At 46.0% G+C, this 22910-nt stretch overlaps 1 protein-coding gene across 2 annotated transcripts in view; it reads left to right on the top strand.

The window, feature by feature from the left end:
* nr3c2 (nuclear receptor subfamily 3, group C, member 2) overlaps positions 1 to 19930 on the top strand; it is a 74455-nt gene extending 54525 nt beyond the window's left edge. For both annotated transcript variants that reach the window (XM_010888292.4, XM_010888291.4), the window contains exons 4-9: positions 2490 to 2606; positions 3659 to 4006; positions 7883 to 8027; positions 10739 to 10869; positions 15696 to 15853; positions 18422 to 19930. In XM_010888292.4, the coding sequence (XP_010886594.2) occupies positions 2490 to 2606; positions 3659 to 4006; positions 7883 to 8027; positions 10739 to 10869; positions 15696 to 15853; positions 18422 to 18577 (1055 nt within the window). In that variant the 3' untranslated portion in view covers positions 18578 to 19930. The remainder of the gene's footprint in view (positions 1 to 2489; positions 2607 to 3658; positions 4007 to 7882; positions 8028 to 10738; positions 10870 to 15695; positions 15854 to 18421) is intronic.
* The last annotated feature ends 2980 nt before the right edge of the window (positions 19931 to 22910 follow it).

The following is a 22910-nucleotide window of genomic DNA, read 5'->3' as shown; positions in this document are numbered from 1 at the left end:
TCGCACATAGACCGGTTGCCAGATTGTGATGTCACAGATGCAGCTAAAAGAAAACATGACTGAAGTCCATTCAGAAAACTCCCTTGGAGTTGGTCAATTTGAGCTCTTAAAAGTGCTACGGCTACAGTTCTAAAATTATAGTACATTAGTATGCAGAATATGCATAAAATGTATTTTTAATTTTTTTATTATTAAAACATTACAAAATTCTAATGGTCCACTATTGCATCAGTTCATGCCTCTGGCTGCCCTTCCAGGAAGGATTTTTGTTAATAGAGTAAATGTAATGGAGAGGAATAATCACCACAAACGGCAAAATGCAGCTACATTCTGTACTGTGTAAATCTCATCCGGACAAGAAGATGTTTGTTAACATATTTGCATCAGTTTCCTCAGTCCCATATTAATACAAGTCACCTTGTTCTATAGATATGTACACAGTTTTGAAAACGATCAGGTGTTTGCTAGCCTACACAAAACACAGATTTTATGAGGATTATGGCTCATACTTTTTCAGTCAATGGAGGACTAGTTTATGGATCTGGAAATGGGAAAAGTGGTGGAGTAATTTAAGTTGATAAGTTTGTGAACAAACAGATTGTATATAGAGCTGATTTTAAAAAGAAAATAATTTGCCAGTTCACAAAAAGTGCCATTTAAATCCTTGGAAAAACAGATTAATACATTAAGCAAATTCTAGTAATAAGAAAACACTAACCCAAAAACACACAGTAACTAACTTAGCACACATACTTGTTTGTAACACAAAATGTCGGGAGTGTGTGACTCTCTCTTACAATGATTAACAAAATTCCTGGGAATGAGCTACGTACTCGACAGAAGGACTCCAAGTAGAGTTTTCCGAATCCAACATTTGGTCCCGAACCATCCCAGCGAGTGGGCGGGGGGGGGGTGTGGAGAGGAGGGAGGTGAGGTGGGGGGGGGGGGGGTTAGGGTTGTGTGCTTCCTGTGTCGCAGTTTACTGTTTTTTAGAGCAAGAAAAATGGGCTTATGTAAGAGTCATGTGATTTAGCCAGAAATAGTGGCGGACTGGAGGGAGACAGAGCTAGCTACAGCTGCTGTCTCTCCCCCACTCCACTCCTATCACTCCCCTCCTACCCCCACTCTACTCCTCTCCCATCCCCTGGCAGAGCCCAGACTACATACACACACAAAACACACACACACACACACACACACCTCTTCTGCACCCACAATATGTTCACCACACGTTCTGTACGGTGTCGCACAATCATGCAAGCGCACGCTCACATGCGCGCGCGCACACACGCACACACACACACACACACACACACACACACACACACACACACACACACACACACACACACACACACACACACACACACACACACACACACACACACACACACACACACACACACACACACACACACACACACACACACACACACACACACACACACACTCTCTCTTGGAAGCTCGCACGCACGTAGACGCTCAGGCACGGTTAACATCAGATGGATTTACCGAATATCACCATGCCCTGTATTCTGACTGTATCCTCTCTCCTACTCAACCACTTCCTGTGGCAGTGACCATGGTGAAGGTTGTCAGACCGTAGCGTGTGTTTTTGTGTGTGTGTGTGTGTGTTGCGGCCGTGGTGCGGTGAAGGCACGCTAACCTGGCGGTCCTTGGCCCTGGGAACGAACGTGCGTGTGGGCGTGTGGAGAGTTTACAAAAAAAAAAAAAAACGAGACGGGCGGATGGAGGAGGAGAAGAGAGGAGGAGGAAAAGGAGAGGAGCCGTACAGTGCAGGACCAGTGGTGCGGAAGCTGCCTCTCTTAAATATGAGATCATTGGGTTTAGCTGTGGGCTAGGCAGGGAGGCAGAGAGGGATTCTCAGCCTGTTAGCGTCACTGTCAGAGGCTGGAGCACCTCAGGCCTTAGTCAGAGAGCAAAGAGAGGGAGGAGAGAAAGAGGAGAGCTAGAGAGACTAGAGGGAGGAGGTAGAGAGGTGAAAGAGGAGAGAGAGAGAGATGGAGGGAGGGTGAGACACACACACACACACACACCCGATGCCTCAGCCATCCGTACTGGCATTTAGTTGTAGCATCCACGTATCATTCAGAGTCACCGTTAGTTGTTATAGTGGAATAACCCCATGTGCACTCAGTTCTGGAGCCAACGTTGGTAGGGCTCCTGATAAGACCGCAGTTGCCAGTTGAGTGAACCAGCAGTTCTTATAAGGTTTCAGGCATTATAAGGTTTAAAAGGTACTAATTATAAGGCTTTAGGTAATAATGTTGAACGTGATAACTTTGCTGTTAAAATGTATATCTAGTTTAAGCTGTTGCACACTACGAATATGTTCTATGCGTTACTGTGAATTACCTATTTAAAACATATTCACCATTGCCTTCCACGTGGTTGATCACTTCACAGGCAGGTTGCTGTTTTGTTCACCATTAAACTTCCTGTCTGCCCTCCTGCCTGTCTGTGTTTAGGCCAGCACAACTACCTGTGTGCAGGAAGGAATGACTGTATCATCGATAAGATCCGGAGGAAAAACTGCCCAGCATGCAGAGTACGGAAGTGCCTCCAAGCCGGAATGAACCTCGGAGGTATGGAGTCATGAATGCCAGATCTGCACCTCTGATTGTATTTGGGGTGAATCTGAAACAGCACCCCAAATTCTGGGGAATGGGAGTGTTGTGGGACTAAGGGACCTGTATTACCTAGTGACCAATGTAGAATACACAGCCAGGGAAAGTATGCAGGCCAATATTAGCTTGTGATCCCATGTTTGGATACTACCAGAGAACCAAAATAGATTTGCTTATACAGCAACATGGTTTTCCCTTTGTCTCCATTGCAATATACAGAATAATTGTTTTCCTTAAAATACTTTGTCAAAGGACGACAGTCTCCCAATCCTTACTCACTTCATGAAACACTCCCTCCGAAATTTATAACTTCCCTAACGTAACAACTTCCTCAAGACAGCAATAAACCGGCGCTGTTAGGATATCCTTTTTTAAACACTGACACAGCGGATTTCGCCCAGGGCTCGGCCATAGGGGGGTGCAATTGACCAGCAGCGCCCAGGCTTGAGGGGAATGTGGTTGGATGCGATTGCCTTGCCTCGCTGCACTTTAGAGACTCCTTGCGGTGGCTTCAGTGCCTGTCAACTCGAGGATTCTGGTATCAATTTCCTGGTTGAACGAGCAGTGCGAGAAACAGGACGGCGCCAGGCGCGCTTCAGAAGAGCTTCTTGACATCGACTCTCCCGAGTGGGAGTTGCTGCTGTGAATTGACCCTTAAAAAGAAAAAATAAATAAATGGAAAGAAATATTTTGGAAAATTAAGAAGACCTTGAAATTGTACCGACATGCCTGATCTGGACTAATGAACCGAAAACAGAACATAGGTGAAAAGGAAAGTTTTGAGTAAAGAACAGAAGCGTTCAATTTGCAGTGGTCTCTTCGTTTGAACCCTTCTGTTCCCTCACTCAAAACCTTCCTTTTCAACTTTTTTTTGGAAAGGAAAGAAAAAGGTTGCAGTGGTCTCTTCATTTTTTTCGGAAGCTATTAATAGCTTCCCCCTGGTCTCTATCGACATAACGAGGAATATCGTGACAGGTCTGACAAATGGTTGCGTTTCTTCCTCCCTCCAGCACGGAAGTCCAAGAAGCTGGGGAAGCTTAAGGGTGTGAGCGACGACTCCACCCCCACCAAAGAGGGGGCGTGTCCGGGCTCCGGTGGAGGTGGGGTGTACCTGACCTCGGGTGAGAAGGAGCTTAGCGTCAACGCCGCCAACGCCCTGGTGCCCCATGGTACCGGAGGGGTCACCCCCTACATGCCGCCCTCCATCTGCAGCGTGCTGGAGCTGATCGAGCCGGAGGTGGTGTTCGCGGGCTACGACAACACCCAGCCAGACACCACCGACCACCTGCTGTCCAGCCTCAACCAGCTGGGCGGGAAACAGATGATCCGTGTGGTCAAGTGGGCCAAAGTACTTCCAGGTTAGACACAGAATTTATGCATTGGGGTCGGGGATGGGACGTTTTCTGTGTGTCCACTGCTGAAAGGAATAAGGACAGCCCTTCCTGTCGTCGGTGTCGTTCTACCAAAGAAGAGGTCTGAAGTGGTTCTCTGAATGCCAGGTGGCTAGGGACTAAAGAGAGCGCTCAGGGTTTAGGATTATAGGGTTGATTGGCCACCTTCGTTTCCTCTAATATCTTCAATGGGGTTCGGTAAGGGAGAAAAACGTGAAACTTAGATCAACTCAATCCTGCCGCATTCTAAATGCTTGGGGGCAGAGACACGGGTAAATCTCCTGCGTGGGCGTATTGGCTGTTAGGAGAAATCAGTATCATCTATTGTTTACTTCAGGGATATTTTGACATTTGCTGTGGTATTATTAACATTTGCGCCTTCAGAATATTTACAGCAGTAATTTTCCCACATCTTGTTTGGAAATTAGTCTGCGACGCTTTAATGAGATTAACGACAGGGTTCTATTTTAAGGCAAAAATCTAATCAAGATTTTAGATTTGGAGACATAGCACATTTACATCCATTTCGTCACTCAGTGTATCCCAAATACTGTGAATTGAACATGTTCACGGTAAACTCCCTCTAATAAACCCTGTTATGGGGGATGCAGGAACAAGTTCAGAAAAGCTGTCGGTTGGGGAGATGTTTAAAATATGCCCTACAGGCGTAGTCACAGGTACCTATTTAATGTGGTTTCATTTGCTGTATAGCAAATATTTGATACCTCCTCCAGGGTTTCTGCTTGCTGTATCCGGGTGTATAAATAGGAAGCCAGACAGACAATAGGTCAAAACCAAACTCGCCCGCTACCTCTCTCCACCTCTCTCTGACTTTGAAAGCAAGATCCACTGCCTTCAGTTTACATTTCGGTCAAGGCCAAACTAACACAGCTCAGAAGCTCTGAGTCCAGTTGGCTGGTCTTTATTGTTGCTATGAACAGGTCTTGTACTGCTGTGTGACCCAGCCCAGGGTTAGCTGTTAGCTGTGTCGTGTACGTAGGCCACAGTGCTAGCCTTGTCGAGAGTTTCCGTGGCGGCTTTTCGTCCTCTAGTTTTGAGTGATGGATTTCCTATTGTGCTTTAAGTCAACCCAAAATTGAATCTTTCATTAATCAGCTTACACCCTGTTACAGATTCTTCTGGGGAGCGCCATTGATGTACATTAAGCCAGGCATTTGAACCAAATGAATAGCTCCTTTAAAGAAAAAGAGGGGGGGGGGGGAGCCACAGGCACAGCCAGCAATGCAGCCCACATACTAATTGAACAATGAATTGATACCGTGACACATCACAGGCTTGGCAGTGGTTCCATGGGCGGCCGACTGACATGCAGAGACTGAAATAGTGGCTAAGCTCCGATAAGTCACTTTCAGTTGCTGCATTCATGTCCTCGTTTGGCCCATATACCATGTAGCACGAGTAGTAGTTTGAATGTAGTGTTGTGAGGGAGGTGCAGTGAGAGTTTGGCATCCCTCCTGTGCTTCTATTTAAGGGCCCACACAACAGGCCAAAAAAGACTAGCCTTAGGGGGGGTTTGTGTAAAACTATATGGTATATTTACATGAAGTAAAGTTGCGGGACTTGCTTTGCCTATAGAAACATATTTTTGCTGGACCGCGTAAGCGGAGCCGGCCCGACCCACTTACTGACCCTTGTTAAATAGCGTAGTGGTTAGAGACGCGGGCTCTGGAACAACAGGTCCCACGTTCGCTTCCCGTAACGGTCTAAATCCATTATGCCTGAGGTTCAGGACAGAAAAATCTTTGCTGGCTACAACTTTATGTAGCTACGTAATAGGAAGCCTAAAATAAAACGGTTCTGGTGGATGTTAGGATTTGTTCTGGATAGACAAACACTTTGCAGTCTTTTCACTTGACAAAAAAAGTCAGTTATCATTAGTGATGGCCATTCGAGGCTTCATTACCGTTCTTCTAGCAGCAGGATATTATGCTAGCAGTGCTAACTCAGATTTTCTTTTTCTAAATAAAAGCCATCATTGAACTATATAAGTTAATATCGTTAATCTTGTCTGTACATTTTATGTTTAATGTCCGTTCCAATGTTATTCTTGTCTGTTTATTTTCACAGACTAGATTGTTAACTATATTGCCTAATACATTTCAATTATAGCTTTTATTTTGATAAAGAAAATCTGAGTGCTGCCAGCATAATATCCTGCTGCTAAAATAACGCTAATGATGCCTTGAAAGGCCATCACTAGTTATCGTCACCTTTATTGATAGATAATGTCATTCACAAATGGCTAATTAGCTGGTAAAAACGGCCAGAGGCAAAACAGGATTTGTTTAGGATAGACAAACCTTGCTGGCTACAACCAGTAGAAACAAGTAGATACATATCTACTGGTTGAGTAGATACATTATGGGAAGCCTAAAATTAAACCGCTTACTATATTGCGACTATTTCTGGTGGATTTTCTAATTATGTCTCAGGATTTGTTCAGGATAGACAAACACTTCGCTGGCTACACGATTCTCTCGTCTTTTTGTCGTCACCTATATTGATACAGTAGTTATTGTATCAATGTAATTCCTGAATGGCTAATAAGCGTTTAAAATGGCCAGTGGCAAAAGTCATACAGTTCATAGATACTATTTGTGGTGGAGGTAAACTTAAAATGAAAAGTTACTCAGTTTAACGGTAGTTTATGATGTCTAACAAAATATTCAATCTTGGTGTGATGTTAATGAGTGAAAATAATATAATGCAAAGAGGCCATACTAATGCCTGGCATGTGTACAGTTTGGTGGCGTAGTGGTTAACGACAATGCCTTTCGCGTGGGCAACCCAGATTTGATTCTCGAGGGGGCACGATTAATGCATTTTATTGCGGGCCTGCTGAACTAGGCTTGCCTGGTTTCCTGTTTTATTTGGAAAAGCGTTAGTCTTTTGAATTTCAGAAAAGCATTAAGTTCAGGAAGGTTTCACCATGGGCAGCATTTTTGTCTTGTTGGGGATGTCATGTAAAACATATGGGAAAAAAGCAGTTGGGGTTATTTGTTTGACTGGTAAAGGATATTTGAATAACTCCACCATCTCTCAGTGTTTAGAGTAAAGTCTTTACACTGTATTATGGGTGTTGCTGTTAAGACCAATGGTTAATGAGAATACAATTTTCAAAGATTTTCCAACAGTGGGAAAAAAAACATGCAGTGTCAAGTCTCTGGGTGAAACGGGCAGGCTTGTGGGTTTAAGTGAGACTGCATATAGCAGTGCAACTTACAGGGAAAACAATGCTTTTTTTTTTTACTTTGCTCAAATTAGACTGAACATTACCAACCCGTTTGGCTAAAACAATAGGTTTCACAGCGTTGTCATTATCCCCCAGCTAGAAGACGTCTGAGGACTCTCCAGCAGTCGGTTCATGTCTGAACAAATGTTAGTGCTGGGCGTCAAGCCATATGTACATGTACATGCACACGCACAAATGCCATAGTGAGTTTGGGTGAACGCCTTGCTGGATGTTATACCTCCTGTGATCATGTATATCTACTGGGATCATGTAAGAATCTGTTGTACCTGCACCACACAGGATCTACTGTGATCATGTAAGAATCTGTTGTACCTGCACCACACAGGATCTACTGTGATCATGTAAGAATCTGTTATACCTGAACCACACAGGATCTACTGTGATCATGTAAGAATCTGTGCTGCCCACTGTTCATCTTCCAATCAGCCCCCTCAACAACTAAATTCAACAGGCTTCATGGGCTAGTCTGGGGACTCACTGTACAACGTCTTTGGATCTAACTGAATAAAATCAATGATCCCCCCCCCCCCCCCCACCCCCTCTCTTTCCCCCCCTTTCTCTCTCGGCAGGTTTCCGGGGCCTGCCCATTGAGGACCAAATCACCCTCATCCAGTACTCCTGGATGTGCCTCTCGTCCTTCTGTCTCAGCTGGCGGTCCTACAAACACACCAACGGGCAGATGCTCTACTTCGCCCCCGACCTCGTCTTCAACGAGTACGTCTGTCCGCCGCCAGCCTGGTCTCTCAGGCTGCCCCATATGAACAGTCGTAGGCGCATACTCTCCAGCGGTTTCCACGAGACAACTCCGAATCGGTCCGCCCGGCCGGGCCGTCCACGCCGCTAAGCGTTAACGGGGCGGCGCCTTTTACAGAACCGTTTAGAGGGTGTTAACTTGGAGCGCAGGGCTGGCGTGCTTACAGCAGGTTCATCGGGTTAAGCGACACCAAGAGGCCTGAACGAACACAAAGAGCCTTCCTTCGGAGGAACGGCTCGTTTCAAAAACCCACAAATGGGTTTCGATGGATCGTCGGATTCCCCTGCTCCCTAAAGCAAAGACTTCGGCGACCTTTAAACCGGCTTCTCCAGCCTCGGGGGAGGCGTTGATCAGAGCCCAGTAGGGAGGCAATGGGGCATGTGATCCGCTGCAATATATCTGAACACCAGTCGGCGGGAGGGGTGGGGGGCAATTGAACGTTTTGCGATTTAGAGAGGATCGAATGGATTCCATAGGCTTACGCTTCGTTCAGTCTGTGTGGCAATACCACAAGCTTCGCGTCAGTATCAAGCTCAGCGGCTAGTCGTATGACAAAGTCATTTAAAAGTAGATATCAGTCCTCGACCGGAGGCATCGATGTACTGTAATTTGATACAATAAAGTAGGCTACAGTACTAGCTGTCTCCCTTAATATATCTATTTTAACTTCGGCCCTCTCTGAAATGTCAGGCGGAGTTACACTGGGGCTGCCTGTCTAAATGACAGATGGGGCAAATATTTTGGCCGGTGATACCGATGAGACACATCCTAGAGTTGGTGGATTTAGAGCTTGGTGTGCACGTCCCGGTTGGTCCGCGGTCCTCTATCATGGAAACGTGAGTGCCCCCCCCCCCACCTCCCCCCCAGTGTCCCAGTAACTGGCCACAGTGTCGGCCAAGGTCGCTGCCGTGCCTTGTAACTGGGTAGGCTGGGATCAGCGCCTCAGCACGTCCCGATCCTAGTGGATCTGTTGATCCGTCCGTCTAAATGTCCGGGATCCATCGGCCTGTCTTTCTACCCTGCTGTCTGTCTGTCATTCAGGCAAAACGTCAGTCGGTAGAATGACTCAAACGTCCTCTCTGCTCGTTGCCTCTTGTACACAACCTCCATTGGCTCTTCAGCATCTAACTGACTAGCTTGTTTTTTTACCCTGTCTAATTAATTGATTGGGTTGGAACTGGGCTGTCCTCCCATTGGTCTAATTTAGCTAGGTCATTCGACGGAAGCAAAAACAACCAATGGGCCTCTGATCGCAATGACACATACTTTGAATTTAAACTAAATGCATGTGCCGGTGTTCAGTACTGGCTGAAAATATCTCTATGAAGTGGTGGATCCATCTGAACCCCAAGTGTTGATATTGAGTTCGGTCTCGAACAAGGAGACGATTAATGATGTCCAAATAAAGGCCAGACTGACGTTTGCCAATAATAAGTAGGAATCCCAACTCACAACACATACAACAATTTTCATTTTTTCTTCTTTTATACGTTTCCAGTTGCTCTGCCTACCCAGGGGTTTTTTCCCCCGGAGTCTCTTTTTTCAGATTCTTCTCACTTTTTCAGTCCTCCCTCTTCCTGAGTCTCTCCATGGCAACGGAGTGAGCCGGCAAGAGAGAAACCAGGGGCAGCAGTCTTCTCATTTCGGGCAATGATTCAGCACAATTTACTTCAGAAGAATTAGGTGGAGACTCTTCGATAAGATGGTTAAGATACAGTCACAAGGGGACACAGCCACGCGCACACATTGCTCAGCCTGAAAACCTCTGCAGTCCAGACGCACACCGCACATTATGAACTGCCAGGATTCATTTGTATTTTAAACTCGCCCTGCGCTCGTAGCGAAAACATACGCACCCCGTTCACCTCCATTGCCGCATCGCCTCCGCGCTGTATGTTTACGTTGTGTCACGTGGGCAACGTCCCCATGTTGCAACCCAGCCCCGCGGGGACTTTGGTTCCGAATTAGGCCACAGACTAGGGTTGGGCACCCGGGACGTTGTTTTTCGTGAACGCCGGCCCTTTAAAGCGCAGCCACGCCGCCACGGCGCGCGCGTCTGATTATTTGATCCTCGACGTGACGGGGTGATTTAAAACAGAGGCGGTGGCTTCCAAAACCCATGATTCCCGGCGCTCAGCGACATCTGCGCGGCACATTGCTCACGGGGGCCCTCCGGCCCGACCTGGCCCGTGCGTTGTCATGGGATCCGAGTTGACCCGACGCAGTGTTTTTGAGAGAGCGCACGTCTACGACGGCGTGTACGTTGCGAGTTAGCCGCGCGGAGTTTAAGGTACCGCGACAGGGGTTGTGGGCCTTCGCCAGCCTGTATACTTCCTGCTGAGGTTGCATGGGAGTCTATATTGTTATAGTGTGTGTGTTATATTGTGTGTGTCTAGTGGAATTTGGCACTGTACTCTATGTATGTCTGTCTCTCTGCGAGTAGAATGAGACACACGCATACATACTGTGTGTGTGTGTTGGGGGTGTGTGTCGCTGATTCATAATTGTCTTGGAATGTTAACTGGATCCGATGGACACCGGAGATGCACTTAGCCGGTCAAACCTCCACGACGCTCGGGACCGCAGGAGCCCGATGAGCCACTGAACTGCCCGGTGGAGACCCTGTGTGTCAGGCCCTGACCGCCCTGTCTCCCCTGTTCTGCCCCCACAGGGAACGCATGCGGCAGTCCGCCATGTACGACCTGTGTGTCGGCATGAGGCAGGTGAGCCAGGAGTTTGTCCGGCTGCAGCTCACCTTCGAAGAGTTCCTCTCCATGAAGGTGTTGCTGCTGCTCAGCACAGGTGAGTGTGCGTGTGCGTGTGCGTGCGTGTGCGTGTGCGTGTGTGTGGGGAGGGCGGGGGTGCATTTGAAGGTGTTTCTAACCTAACTATGTTATCAGGACAAAAAATAATTTCCAGGTTAGGTAAAATGTTCCATCTCCCAAACGCATAGAAAGACAAAAACATGACTATATGTGTGAATGTGCGCGTGCGCGTGTGAGAGTGAGTGTGCGTGCGTGCGCGGTTTCACACCTGCCACCTCTAGGTAAGGCAAACAGTGTGATGCTCACGGGGCCGTGGCGCTCATGTACGTGTCTAAGCAGATTCACAGAGTAAATAGCAAGTGCACGGTCCGCTGTCCCGTCGGGCCTGCGACACGGCCAGGAGCAGACCCACGTGCACACGGGATCATCTGAACGCAGACCCACCGTGCAGCGCTGAGAACAGGCATGACCAGCCCGGTCGGGTGCCGTACGACAATGCTATCACTCTGGCACGCAATGAGGGAGGGAGGGAGGGAGGGAGGGGGGGAGGGAGGGAGGGAGGGAGAGAAAAGTCGAGTGAGTGGGGGGGGGTGGGCACAAAGCAAGCGAGAGAAAGAGATGAAGAACTAAAATATTGAGAAAGTGTGTGAGAGAGAATCTCTGTGAGTTAAAGGGAGGGAGTGTTTCGCTTCTCAGCCCTCTTTTTTCAGCATATGGTAGCTGAGGACACGGTTCTTGTTAGCTTCCAATAGAAAGGTGCAGCCGGCACAGGCAGGCAAGCAGGCACGCAGGCAGGCTGTACAGGAAGGCAAGGACACATAGGCCAGGTATGGGAGAGTTTCGGAGCAGCCAGGTTCCAGCCCTCTGCTCTAAACTGCTGCCGGGCAGATTTTGTGGGAATATTTATTCAGGTCTCCAGGCGGGCAGTGCCTTCGTTGGAGGGTAGTCGCAAGTCAAGTGAAGCTGGAGGGAGTAACTGCATTGTGCAAATGACCGGTTATGACCTACTAATGGCAAAAGGACATTATTGACAACCAATTAAGTGTATTGTACATGTATATTGAAATGCCTATACGTAATGAAAATTCGATCGGTCAATGGTTTCTCAATACAACAGGAACCAAAACGAACCAGGATTTTAACAACTCCTTTCTGAGTGTTGCACATTTCATTCATACAGGAACATATGGTATTGACAGAACACATCCCCGGTGTCGTTGGGTTCATCTGATAACAGGGATGCTGTTTAGGTTAAAAGCAGACATGGGAGAAAGCGAGGGAACGACAGAGGGAGAGGGAGGGAGTGAGGGAGTGAGTGAAAGGGAGGCAGGAAAGAAAGTATGAGAGGGATTGACAGAGAAAAACAGCCTCCCTCCCTCCCTCCCTCTTCCTCTCCTGATCCTCTGGTGCCTTTCCAAAAAGCCCTGCTGTACTTAATAAAACCCAGTCAGACACTGGGCAGTGCTCCAAGCCCCCGCTGTTTTTCTCCCACTTCCTTCAAACATGGCCCGGAATTCTGAGGGGAGCGAGGGAAGAGTGGAAGAGGAGAGGCAAATGGGAATGGGAGGGAGGGAGAGAGGGAGGGAGGGAGAGAGGGAGGGAGAGCGAGGGGAAGCAGAGCAGGCTTGTGGTGAAACTTCCAGTGTCAGGGTAGTCTGACTGAACTTGTGGTGGTGTGAACCTGTCGTAACGGGGGGCCCCAGTGGTGTCTGTGGGAGACAGCCCTATGTGGCTCGTTACCAACGATGACACCAACTTGGTATTTTCATTTTAGCGTCTCAGTACTTTCATGCCAAAGTTACTTTTTCTACCCCATTTTGTGTACTTTAAAACTGTCTCACCGTGTCTATATTATCCGCTTTTCGCATTGCTGTTTCATGTTTGTGATGAATGTGGGGGGGGGAATGGACGGGTTACTGTGGAAAAGTGTTTACAGAGGAGTTGTTGGGACATGCTTTGCAGAGTCAACGAGTGTGTGCGCGCCTCAGGGGTGGTGTGTGTGTGTGTGTTAGCGGAGTTGTGTGCGAGTGCGGAGCCGTTCTTCATCTTTGACCTCGGCTAAGGTTTCGCCCTGTGGCTCCTCACGTCACCCTGGAAGGTAAAATCTGACAGGGTCATTGACCTGCTAAAGACAGGCATAATGTATGTAAACATGTTGTCCTGAACAACTACAAATAGTCCCATTAAATATTGCCGTGGACAGATTTGCTAATGAAACGATGGTGCATTACCCTAGCCGTGCGGCACGATGCACTAACGGTGGATTCGGACAACGTAAATTCCGTTGTTCGGCGCAACTGAATTTAACAAAATCACCGTAACCATTACACAAACCGCAATCCATTCATATAAATCGGATGGATTTGTCTGCCGCGGGATAATACATCCGAGGGTTATTCATAGAGGAGCTTGTTTCGGACAATGTTTGACCACGGTCTGGTAGAACAGCATCCTATATCAGAGAGAGGGGAGTTTTCGTCTTGTTTAATTAACTGCTCTTCCTTTCCTTTTTGTTAGCGGTTTTAACACAACCTAAATCAGGGCCCCCCGAGACTGTCAGGAAGGTATGTACGGATGGAACCAAAGCAGGAAGCTGCCTGTCTAAAATGTCATCTGTGTTTTGGCGATGGCATGTGTTCACATCATAGACGGAATAATAGCGATGCGTGTATTTGTGACGATCACGATTCCCGGGTCATATTCCCCGGGATGCAGCGCGGCCGAGCGTTTTGAAACGCCAGCTGCATTCGACTGCAACGTCAGGTATCGTTTTGAGCCCGTTCTCTCCCGAATGAACACATCCCTGCTCTAACCAAGGTCCTGCCGCTCAAGAAACACGACCGTATGTGTTTGTGAAATACAGCCCAGCTGACAAGTCACGGTCTAAAAATCCATTCCTCTGACATGACACCAATTACAGTTGCATAATTGCCCCACTTTCTGCTGGCCACGGCTCCCTGAACGACACGCGCACACACGCACACACACGCACACGCACGCACACACTCTCTGCCGGCCCTCGATGTTAAATGCCAACCAACCCGAATATAATGAAGGACTATCTGGGTCAGTGGGGCGAAAACAAAAGGCCGAATAGTGGCCCTGGTTTTAGCATGTTCCTGTCAGAAAGGGTCACACAACAAGCCGGGGAACAGAGAGAACAGAATCCTTTCTTTCCTCTCGACGCTTTCCCAGTGCTTTTTTCCCTTATTTCGCGGGTTAGGTGTGTGTGTGTGTGTGTTTTGGTCATATGCAAGCACGTCTTGTGCCTTTGGGCCCACGACTCTGGACACTGACCTTCGTTGGGCTGCTTTCGCGGAGATGCAATGCTAACGGACAGGGTGTAGCCTTCCTGCCCGTGGCTGTGTTTTCTATGAAACAAACATCGGCCTCCGTCATCCGCGCTCTACGCTCAAGCGTGGCTCCCAGCATCAACAGGTGTCCCCCGTCTGGCTTCCAATGGAAAGCTTCAAACTAGGCAAATTCCACAGCAATTTAAGTGCCCTTGCCATCCGCACAGTACGACGGAACGCTTACTTCCAGGGACGGAGGACGGCACATCAAATGTAGGCCAAAGTTCAAAATGATGGCTCAGACAAGCCACTTTCTCCCTCTGAATGTAACATGGGCGGGACCCATCACAGCATGTCATCAAGGTGACTCGAGTCATCACAGCATGTCATCAAGGTGACACTGTGACTCGAGTCAAGCCACGTCGTCACACCAGAGGACGCTGGCACGGTTAGCTAGCCAACTAGACGGCCAGGCCCGAGAACCAGTGTTGCCGTGCCGTTCTCCTAGTCAACACCATGTTTGGGTCCGATCGGGGAGAACCTGGGCCTCCAATAGTCCCCGCTCCCCTTGTAACAGGATGTCATTTGGACGTCAGACGGAGTCATTTGTGACGGTTGGCTGCTCTGGTAATCATTACCTGAGCTTCTTAGGCATTTGACAACAGTCCAATGATAATGAAGACACACTGGCTCCTTGTGAAAACAGTGTGGGTGTGTGTGGGAACGAAAGTGTGTGACTGCGGATGTGTATGCTATCTGACTAACAATGTCTCATAATGATGCTGTTTTGGCTGTATATGGCTGAATAGCAAGCTATACCCACTACATTTCCAGAAAAATAGAGGTTACTATGATAAACCATGGTGGTTAGCGCATTAGCATATTTTGGGGGTGTGGAGAAACAGGACAGACATCCATTGTTTGGACACCTGAGGTGTAGGTAGACAGACATCCATTGAGAGGTGAGGTGTTCCATAATAAGTTAGCCAGACAGTCACTGAATGGGATTTAGGATGAGGTTGGCAGAAGGCCATATCGTGTTACTTTGTCCTCTACGGAGATATTAGTGAGAGTGAGTGTGAGAGAGTGAGAGTGAGAACAACAGGGAGGATATCCGTTCATCCTAGGGACACCTCGCTCTCTTCTCTGTTATGTAATTTATTACTGTGCAAGTGTCAGTCCGCAATGCCCAATATCATTAGACAGTATTTCAATCAAGGCTATAATAAGTTTTACTCACTGACAGACGCTCAGAAACGAGGATGACTCTTTCATTAGCCCTCTGGACAGTAGCCGTACACTATGAGTAGGCAAAGTGAAAGGGTTGTGTTTAAAAAACATAAAAATGTGTGGTTGGTTATCTACAATGACGGGAAGTGAAAAAACAGGTTATTGATTTAAAGACTTGTAGTAATGACAGCTCACGTCACATAGCTGTTGCTGTATGACTTGTGTCTACGTAACATACATTACATATGTCCCCTGTTACACAAGTCCTAATCTCCAGTCTCTGATTGTCTTCGTTCCTCTCCAACGCCACCCCCATCGTTTCCTCCTCTTCTCTCTCCAGTTCCCAAAGAGGGCCTGAAGAACCAGCCAGTGTTCGAGGAGATGAGGGTCAACTACATCAAGGAGCTGAGAAGGTCTGTGGGCAAGGCCACCAACAACTCTGGCCAGACCTGGCAGCGCTTCTTCCAGCTCACCAAGCTGCTGGACGCCATGCATGACGTAAGCACCTAGCGGGGTCCGTTGCAGAGCGCGTGTGGGGCCCTTTCAAGTGGGGGGCCCATTGTCTACCCACTGGAGTCAGTGTTAAGGAAGGCAGTGTTTCCCCTGGAGTAACAGGCGTATTGCATAATGACAACTAGCCCCAGTGACATGTGCTTAGAGACCTTTTCCAACTTTTAGAAATCTTGAATTCTGACGCTAACACGCTGCTGCAAAGGGGTCAATGGAAAACAGACAGTGAAGGACAGGAGGTCATTAGCACCCAGCCAACTGTGAGCTAACAAAGTGGATATTTGTCTAGTACTTAATGGAGTATTTAATATAACAGGCCAACGATGTTTACTCAGGTCTGGTGTGGATATCATCAGCTACTTTTGCATAAGATTCAGAAATTCTCCTTATCGGGTTGAGAAGTGACCGCTAAATGCTAGTTCACATTCATATAAGCTGGTTGCATTGTTAGCAATACTGAAATGGTAGCAAACATAAAAGCCTTTTCCAGCGAATTGATGACGCTGGCATTACCATATATTGTGGATTTACATCCATGCAGGCATCTTTCTCGATTGTAACCTAAACGTCAGGTGACATACTCATATCGCAAATAATATCCTAAATGTAGCCTTATTTCGCTGGAGGACAAAATTAGCCCCACAGCTCAAATTCCCCCAAGCGTTTCCATGACATTTCGATTGTCTGGGTTGAGTGCCATTCACTTTTTTTGACGCACTGAGGTGTCGTGTATGTGAATGCATTTTAATACAGAACCCCCATTCATTATATTTCCGAGGGCCTAACTCTGTAAATACTGTATGGCCGTGACTGGCCCAACAGAGTGTTTATTTTTAAATGAGCAGAGATTGGGTTGTATCGGTGAATAAATGGGACATGGAGTAATCCATAATCAGGTTCACAGCGGTGGCATGGCGGGTCAATACAGCTGTCCCGCTAACCAAATGCACTCAACTGGCCAAATGCAGGGGTTATGCAAGGAGAACCTAGCACGCTGTGAAACATCTCAAACATCCCGGTAAAAGGAAAAAAAATGTATACAAGTAAGACAGTGGAGGGACACCTGAAAGACAGTGGAGGGACACCTGAAAGACAGTGGAGGGACACCTGAAAGACAGTGGAGGGACACCTGAAAGACAGTGGAGAGACATCTGAAAGACAGTGGAGAGACATCTGAAAGACAGTGGAGAGACATCTGAAAGACAGTGGAGAGACATCTGAAAGACAGTGATTGAGTAGAGGAAGGGATTCAGTATCCTGGTACATGCAGATGACCGACCCCCAACCCCCCCCCATTGATGTAGACTTCAGTATGAAGAATCAGTAGCACCCCCTGGTGGTAAGACAGACTAATTTACGAGGCATGACCCCCCCCCCCCGCCCCAAACAAACGACAAGACAATTACAGTCACATCAATGTCACTTCAAAGCAAACTTTGAGACAAGCCAGCTCTACGTGGCGTTACTCTGGATACGGTTTCCCTGGTTGGTGCACATCACAAGACATTAACATTCTTATGATGGGTCAGGGATCAGGTCTGGTTGGGTCGGCCGTGTTGGTAAAGCTTGTTTTGCCAGTGCTCAAATTGACGCCCGACACGCCGAATTAACTGGACTTACACAGTGCTTGTCATGGGAATGCTTCAAGAGCGAAAAAACAAGCGTTGTATATAAACTGGTCAGCCACTTGAGGTCAAGTCTATGAATGCTGCCTCCTCAGAAAATGGAGAGGATAAGGTCATGGCTTGAGCAGAGAAAGTTGGTGATGATAGGACTTAGACAAGTGGTCAGTTCAACAAGTACTAATATTGTATAATATAAAATCACTCACTGCTTTACAAGAAACAACAGTTGAGACATTTAAACGGTTCACATGTATTTTAGAGGCTGATATATATTATATATAATTACAATAAAACTGTTGTTATAATTACATTATAATATCTTAAGTTGATTATACTATTCGTTTCCGTTATTACTATTAGTTTCCGAATAAGTACAATCAGGAAAATACATTAATTCCAGACTGGACTGAATTTCCAAAATGACTGACATTTTGGCCCATTCTGGAAGAGTTATGACACAGCCCCTCTAGTAATTTCTATATGGGTTAGTATTTAGTAGTTTTTCTGAACCTCAAAAAGACAATCTCCAAATGAACTACAGCAAAAACAGCCAAACATATCAAAATCGGACTTTGCGGGCCACCACATTGTGGGCCTGTAGCAATAAATAAATCTTGATGGATTTGATGGATATCCACTTTGTTAGATCAGAGTCAGCGACTGTGCACCAATGACAGGGTTCTTCTTTCCCCCATGGTCTGCGTTGCACTGACATCTATGGTTGACCCAAACATTGAGGAATGAGGCTTTGATCGTACTGTATATTATTCACACTTCATGACAAGCCAACTAAATCCTTCAGCAAACACAGCTGGACCCTATCAAACTGAACCAAACTCTCTTTCTCTCTCCCTCTATCTCTCCTCTGCTCACTCTCTATCCCGCCCCCTCAACCTCCTCCCTCTCCTATTCTCTCCTCCCTCTCCCCTAGCTGGTGGGAAATCTCCTCGACTTCTGTTTCTATACCTTCCGCGAGTCTCAGGCTCTGAAGGTGGAGTTCCCGGAGATGCTGGTGGAGATCATCAGTGACCAGATACCAAAGGTGGAGTCGGGCAACACACACACCCTTTACTTCCACAAGAAGTGACTGAAGTGAGAAAGAGAGAACGAAATTACCAGAGAGGGGAGAGGAGGAGAGGGGGAGGAGGATTGAAGGCCAAAAGGAAAGACACTAGCCTTAGAAGTGGCCTAAATACTATGACAGCCAGTTGGTCTGCTGTCATTTCCCCCCACCCCTCTCGGATGGGACTGGAAACAGACAGGAAGTGAAAAGTGAGGGGCAAGAAACAGGAAACGAGCGGGAAGAAGTAGTAAGTGGATTCCCCTATCCTGCAGTCTCCGTCCGCTGGTTAGAGGTGACTCTGAGCAAGATCTCCTGAGCCAAGGAAAACGCACTGAGCGGGAGGAGGACTTTCTCAAACGTGACAAAGAAGCGTCCCTGGACGACGACGACAATTTTATGAATATGAAGCCATACATTTTTTTGGTTGCGCTATAGTCCATACGTTCACACACACACACACACACACACACACACACACACACACACACACACAGTACAGAAGCTTTCACACGTAGATAGCAGCACACGCCATCTCTTACCCTCCTGAACAACTGCTAAAACTGTGTGCTTTTTAAACGAGTCATGGATACTAGTACTAACAGTATGGAAGACAATGCTTAGATGTTGCTTTGCCGTGTATTGCCGTCAGTAAATCGAGAAGAGGAAGCTATATTTGAATCTACTCCAAGGGCTATACAAGCTTAAAGATAAACTGAATAGTTGCATTAAAAGCTAACGAATTACACTGTTGTTCTCTGCTGGTGTGCATTTCAACACCCAAACACCTCCAGTAGAAATAAAAAAATGGTTCAACGTTATATTACAATCAAAAACCTGACTTAATAATATGCAAAAACTTCAGAATGAAAATTGTTTTTTTTTTTTTTATTAATTTTTAAAAACATTTTTTAATTTTTATTTTAATTTTTAAGTATGGCGTTTTCTTCAACCCGATGTGAAGAAACAGCCCGAGTAGAACAGTGAAACATCGAGCTCCAATAATGTCATCCATTAAGGCTTTGTTTTTGTGTTACTTAACGACGCAATGTTTATCAGTACCTTGTTCCCATCCGAAATGCGTGCGGGAGCCCAGGAAAACCCCTTACAATATGACTTTGCAGCGGCGGTGTTCCCTTCACTGCGTAGTGCTTTTGACTGCGGCACGCCCAGTTTAGTCACACAGGATCATCGCCGTCGTCTGTGTAAGCGTCAGAGCACCCATGTCTCAGTGTACTCACAGTGGATCCGACCCAGCACCCTTTGTGAAGTCACTTATATACTGTTTTCAGTAATAATAAAGCATTTTGTATGAGTGTGTCGTTGCAACGGTTTCGGTTTTTGTACGTTAAACGTTTTACACCCAAGGTGCTTCCCCCCCCCCCCCCCCCCCACCCTGTAAATGCAAAGCAGAGTGAATAATTTGTTCTGGTAGCTGAACACGTTGTACAACCATTAGCATTGGACACAAAAACAATCTTCAAAACATACATTACGGTGTTGACATGGAAACCACACGTCAGGACAATTCTGGTATTCTACAGCTAAGTGTTTTCAGTTAATCCTAAACTCACTCGAACCCGTCTCATGGCTCGTACGTGTACAGTAAATGCAGTGACGCTTAGGTAACGGTCACAATTTTATTTTTTTTCTTCTTTCAACTGTTGTACAAAAAAATACTGTTTTGGGAGTTGCTGATTATCCAGATAAATGACTGACTCATTGCATTGCCCGCCTGTCCTGATTTTGTGCTTATCCACCCTGGCTCTGGCCCAACTGTAGACCTGTTCAGGTATTTGGATCATTCTTACCAAACCTGGGGTCCATTATTTGAAACCTTTCAAACTACAGTGGGTGTTAATTTTTTGTATTCTTTTTTTGCCTGCCTGCGGTGCCAAATAGGCGGAGTTAACACTTTTGGGACATTTCTATTGGTTACATCGCGACTGACAACCTCAGCCTGACGCCAGCGAAAGTATTTGAAACAACTTCAAATAGCAACTGAAGCCAGGGTTGTAATTCTAGTTTCATACCAGACTGATTGACTGACTGATTACGGAACCATGTGGGACAGTGAGATGCTACTGAGTAAGGAATAGTGATAGTCGCTGGAGAGGAAAAGGGAGCAGCGTTTGTTTTGATCGGTTCGGTTTGTTTTGTGGGTGAATGTGATTGTGTGTGTGGTGATTGTGTGTCGTTTGACCTGGGAAACAGGAGCAGGATTGTTTTTTTTTGTGGGCATTGTTCCGTTCCTATGTCCTCTGTATGAATCATGCAGCATATCATTTTGCCTGAATTCAATTTGCACAGGATATGTGATAACTGAGGCATTAACCGAGGGTAGAACCTGTATGTCTAGTTGATGAAAACTAAAATGTGACGTCGACGTAGGGGGAGACCCCGAACGACATAGACCCTGCACGACAAAGACCTATTGAATAAATGGACAGTTCACTTTAAAAGTGCAAACTATCCCTTTATGGTTATGTTGTCTGTTAATATAGGTTCTACTGAGTTGGACGTACAAAAAACACAAATGGCAGGTGGATCATGATGATGACGTGATAGAAAAATACTTCAATGTTTTTTAGGTGTTTGTCCCTTCCTGTAGATTGCTGTTTTGAAGTGGTGAACTAAAGGACACGAAAAATAAGCTGTAAAGGACTATTCTGTTTGTTTTCCTTTTCCCCCTCCTTTTACATTTTTAAAAAAATGACACTATTATGTCAATAAAGGTTCATAGGACGAATGGGAAAAGTATTTTTGAAATAATTATATTTTGCTGGAAACAATATTTAAGTACTTTGTCTATCTAAAAAAAAAAAAGATCTTTTTTGTACAGTGAAGTGAAACGTTTATGCATGCTCTATCTGAGGAGATGTTTACAATGTATTTAAGAAGGGAAAATTGTGCCTTTTTATCTGACATGATTTACAGTTTTACAGTATATATTGTAAATAATACGGCAAGTCATTATGTTTGAGTAATAATAATTGAAAAAAAAAACATTTCTACTTTAACTTTACATCTTGTTGGAATACCTGCAGTTTATGTGGCTCCTGCTAGTTATATTGTTGTTGTGTTAGGTCAGAGAAAGAAGCTAAGGTTGGCACAAACGAGAAGCCTGGTCCCACAGTTTGGGTGGGATTGCCAACTCCGGCCAGTCACCATGATTGCAAACATGGTAATGACTGGCAGGAGTTGGCAAGACCGCACAACAGACCTAAGCCAGGCTAGAAAAACAGCCAGGTGTTGGAGGGAGTAATGAATGTACCAAACATTAAGAGTTACCTTACTACCTGAACTTTAGACAAAGAACAGAAATGTATGTTGTATTTTTTTTCTTCCTTTAAAATAATGTTAACGGTTTACCTGATTTTGCATTGTTTTGTACTTTCTTTTATTTTTTTTGCATTCTATGTCAATGTGACTTACATGTATTTTCCAGAGTCGATACAGTGGCCTACTGTGGATCAATGAGTTCTGGCTGTTGACATGATTATGTCCCAAATCCCATGGCGATACTATTTGATTTAATTGCACCACACTAAAATCAAGTAAATCCAAGAGAAAAATAATAATAATTAAAGCTGAAATAAGTTTCAAATGTTCTTGTCTCGTCGGTTTGATCAGAGGTTTATTACTTCACCACGGAAACCAAAGCCACAGAGATGTTTTCAATTGGTTGGTTTGGAATAAACAAAATCTCACTGGGCAATGACACATTCTGTCATGGGGGGGGGGGGGGGTTAACTCCTAATCAAAAACACACAAACGAATTGTAGCTAGCTACTGCTAGGCTTTCTACAGAAGTGACTGCCACTAGCAGTAGCTCGTGAATGACGACCATTAGAAGGTTTAGCTGCAGGTCTCAGGTTTTGCGTCGCTCCAACAGAAGTGCAACATAGACTGACCGTACAGAACCATTAACTTGCACAAAGTTAACTTACTGATCTGCTCGGCCTATCAGAGTATGACACTATGCATTAAAAAAAAAAAAAACAGCATTAACACCACAACCTCATTAACACAGAATGACAACTTGACCCAAGGCGGGACCTTCTACTAGTCTAACTGACAACGTTAAACTTCACACCGCTCATGCTCTCGGTGCGAGGCAAGGTTTGCTAGTAGTGTGTCATCTCATTGATTCCGGTCAGTTCGCACATACTTCACCGTACCTATGCTATAGTATGATGGTGACGGTAAACGTGGAGCTGCCGTGTTTTCAATATCTTTTAAGACATTAATCCTCTATCTCCATAGCCATGTCCCAGGTCAGGGCAGCAATTCCTGTTAATAGCAGCTGAATATTTTTTTAAATCCAAAAATGACATTTTAATCCAATGCTTTGTACAAT

The sequence above is a fragment of the Esox lucius genome, chromosome 25, assembly GCF_011004845.1.
Source record: "Esox lucius isolate fEsoLuc1 chromosome 25, fEsoLuc1.pri, whole genome shotgun sequence".
In the NCBI taxonomy this organism is placed as follows: Eukaryota; Metazoa; Chordata; class Actinopteri; order Esociformes; family Esocidae; genus Esox; species Esox lucius.
The sequence above is the reverse complement of the archived record's forward strand: the minus strand, read 5'-3'. Positions and strand labels throughout refer to the sequence as shown.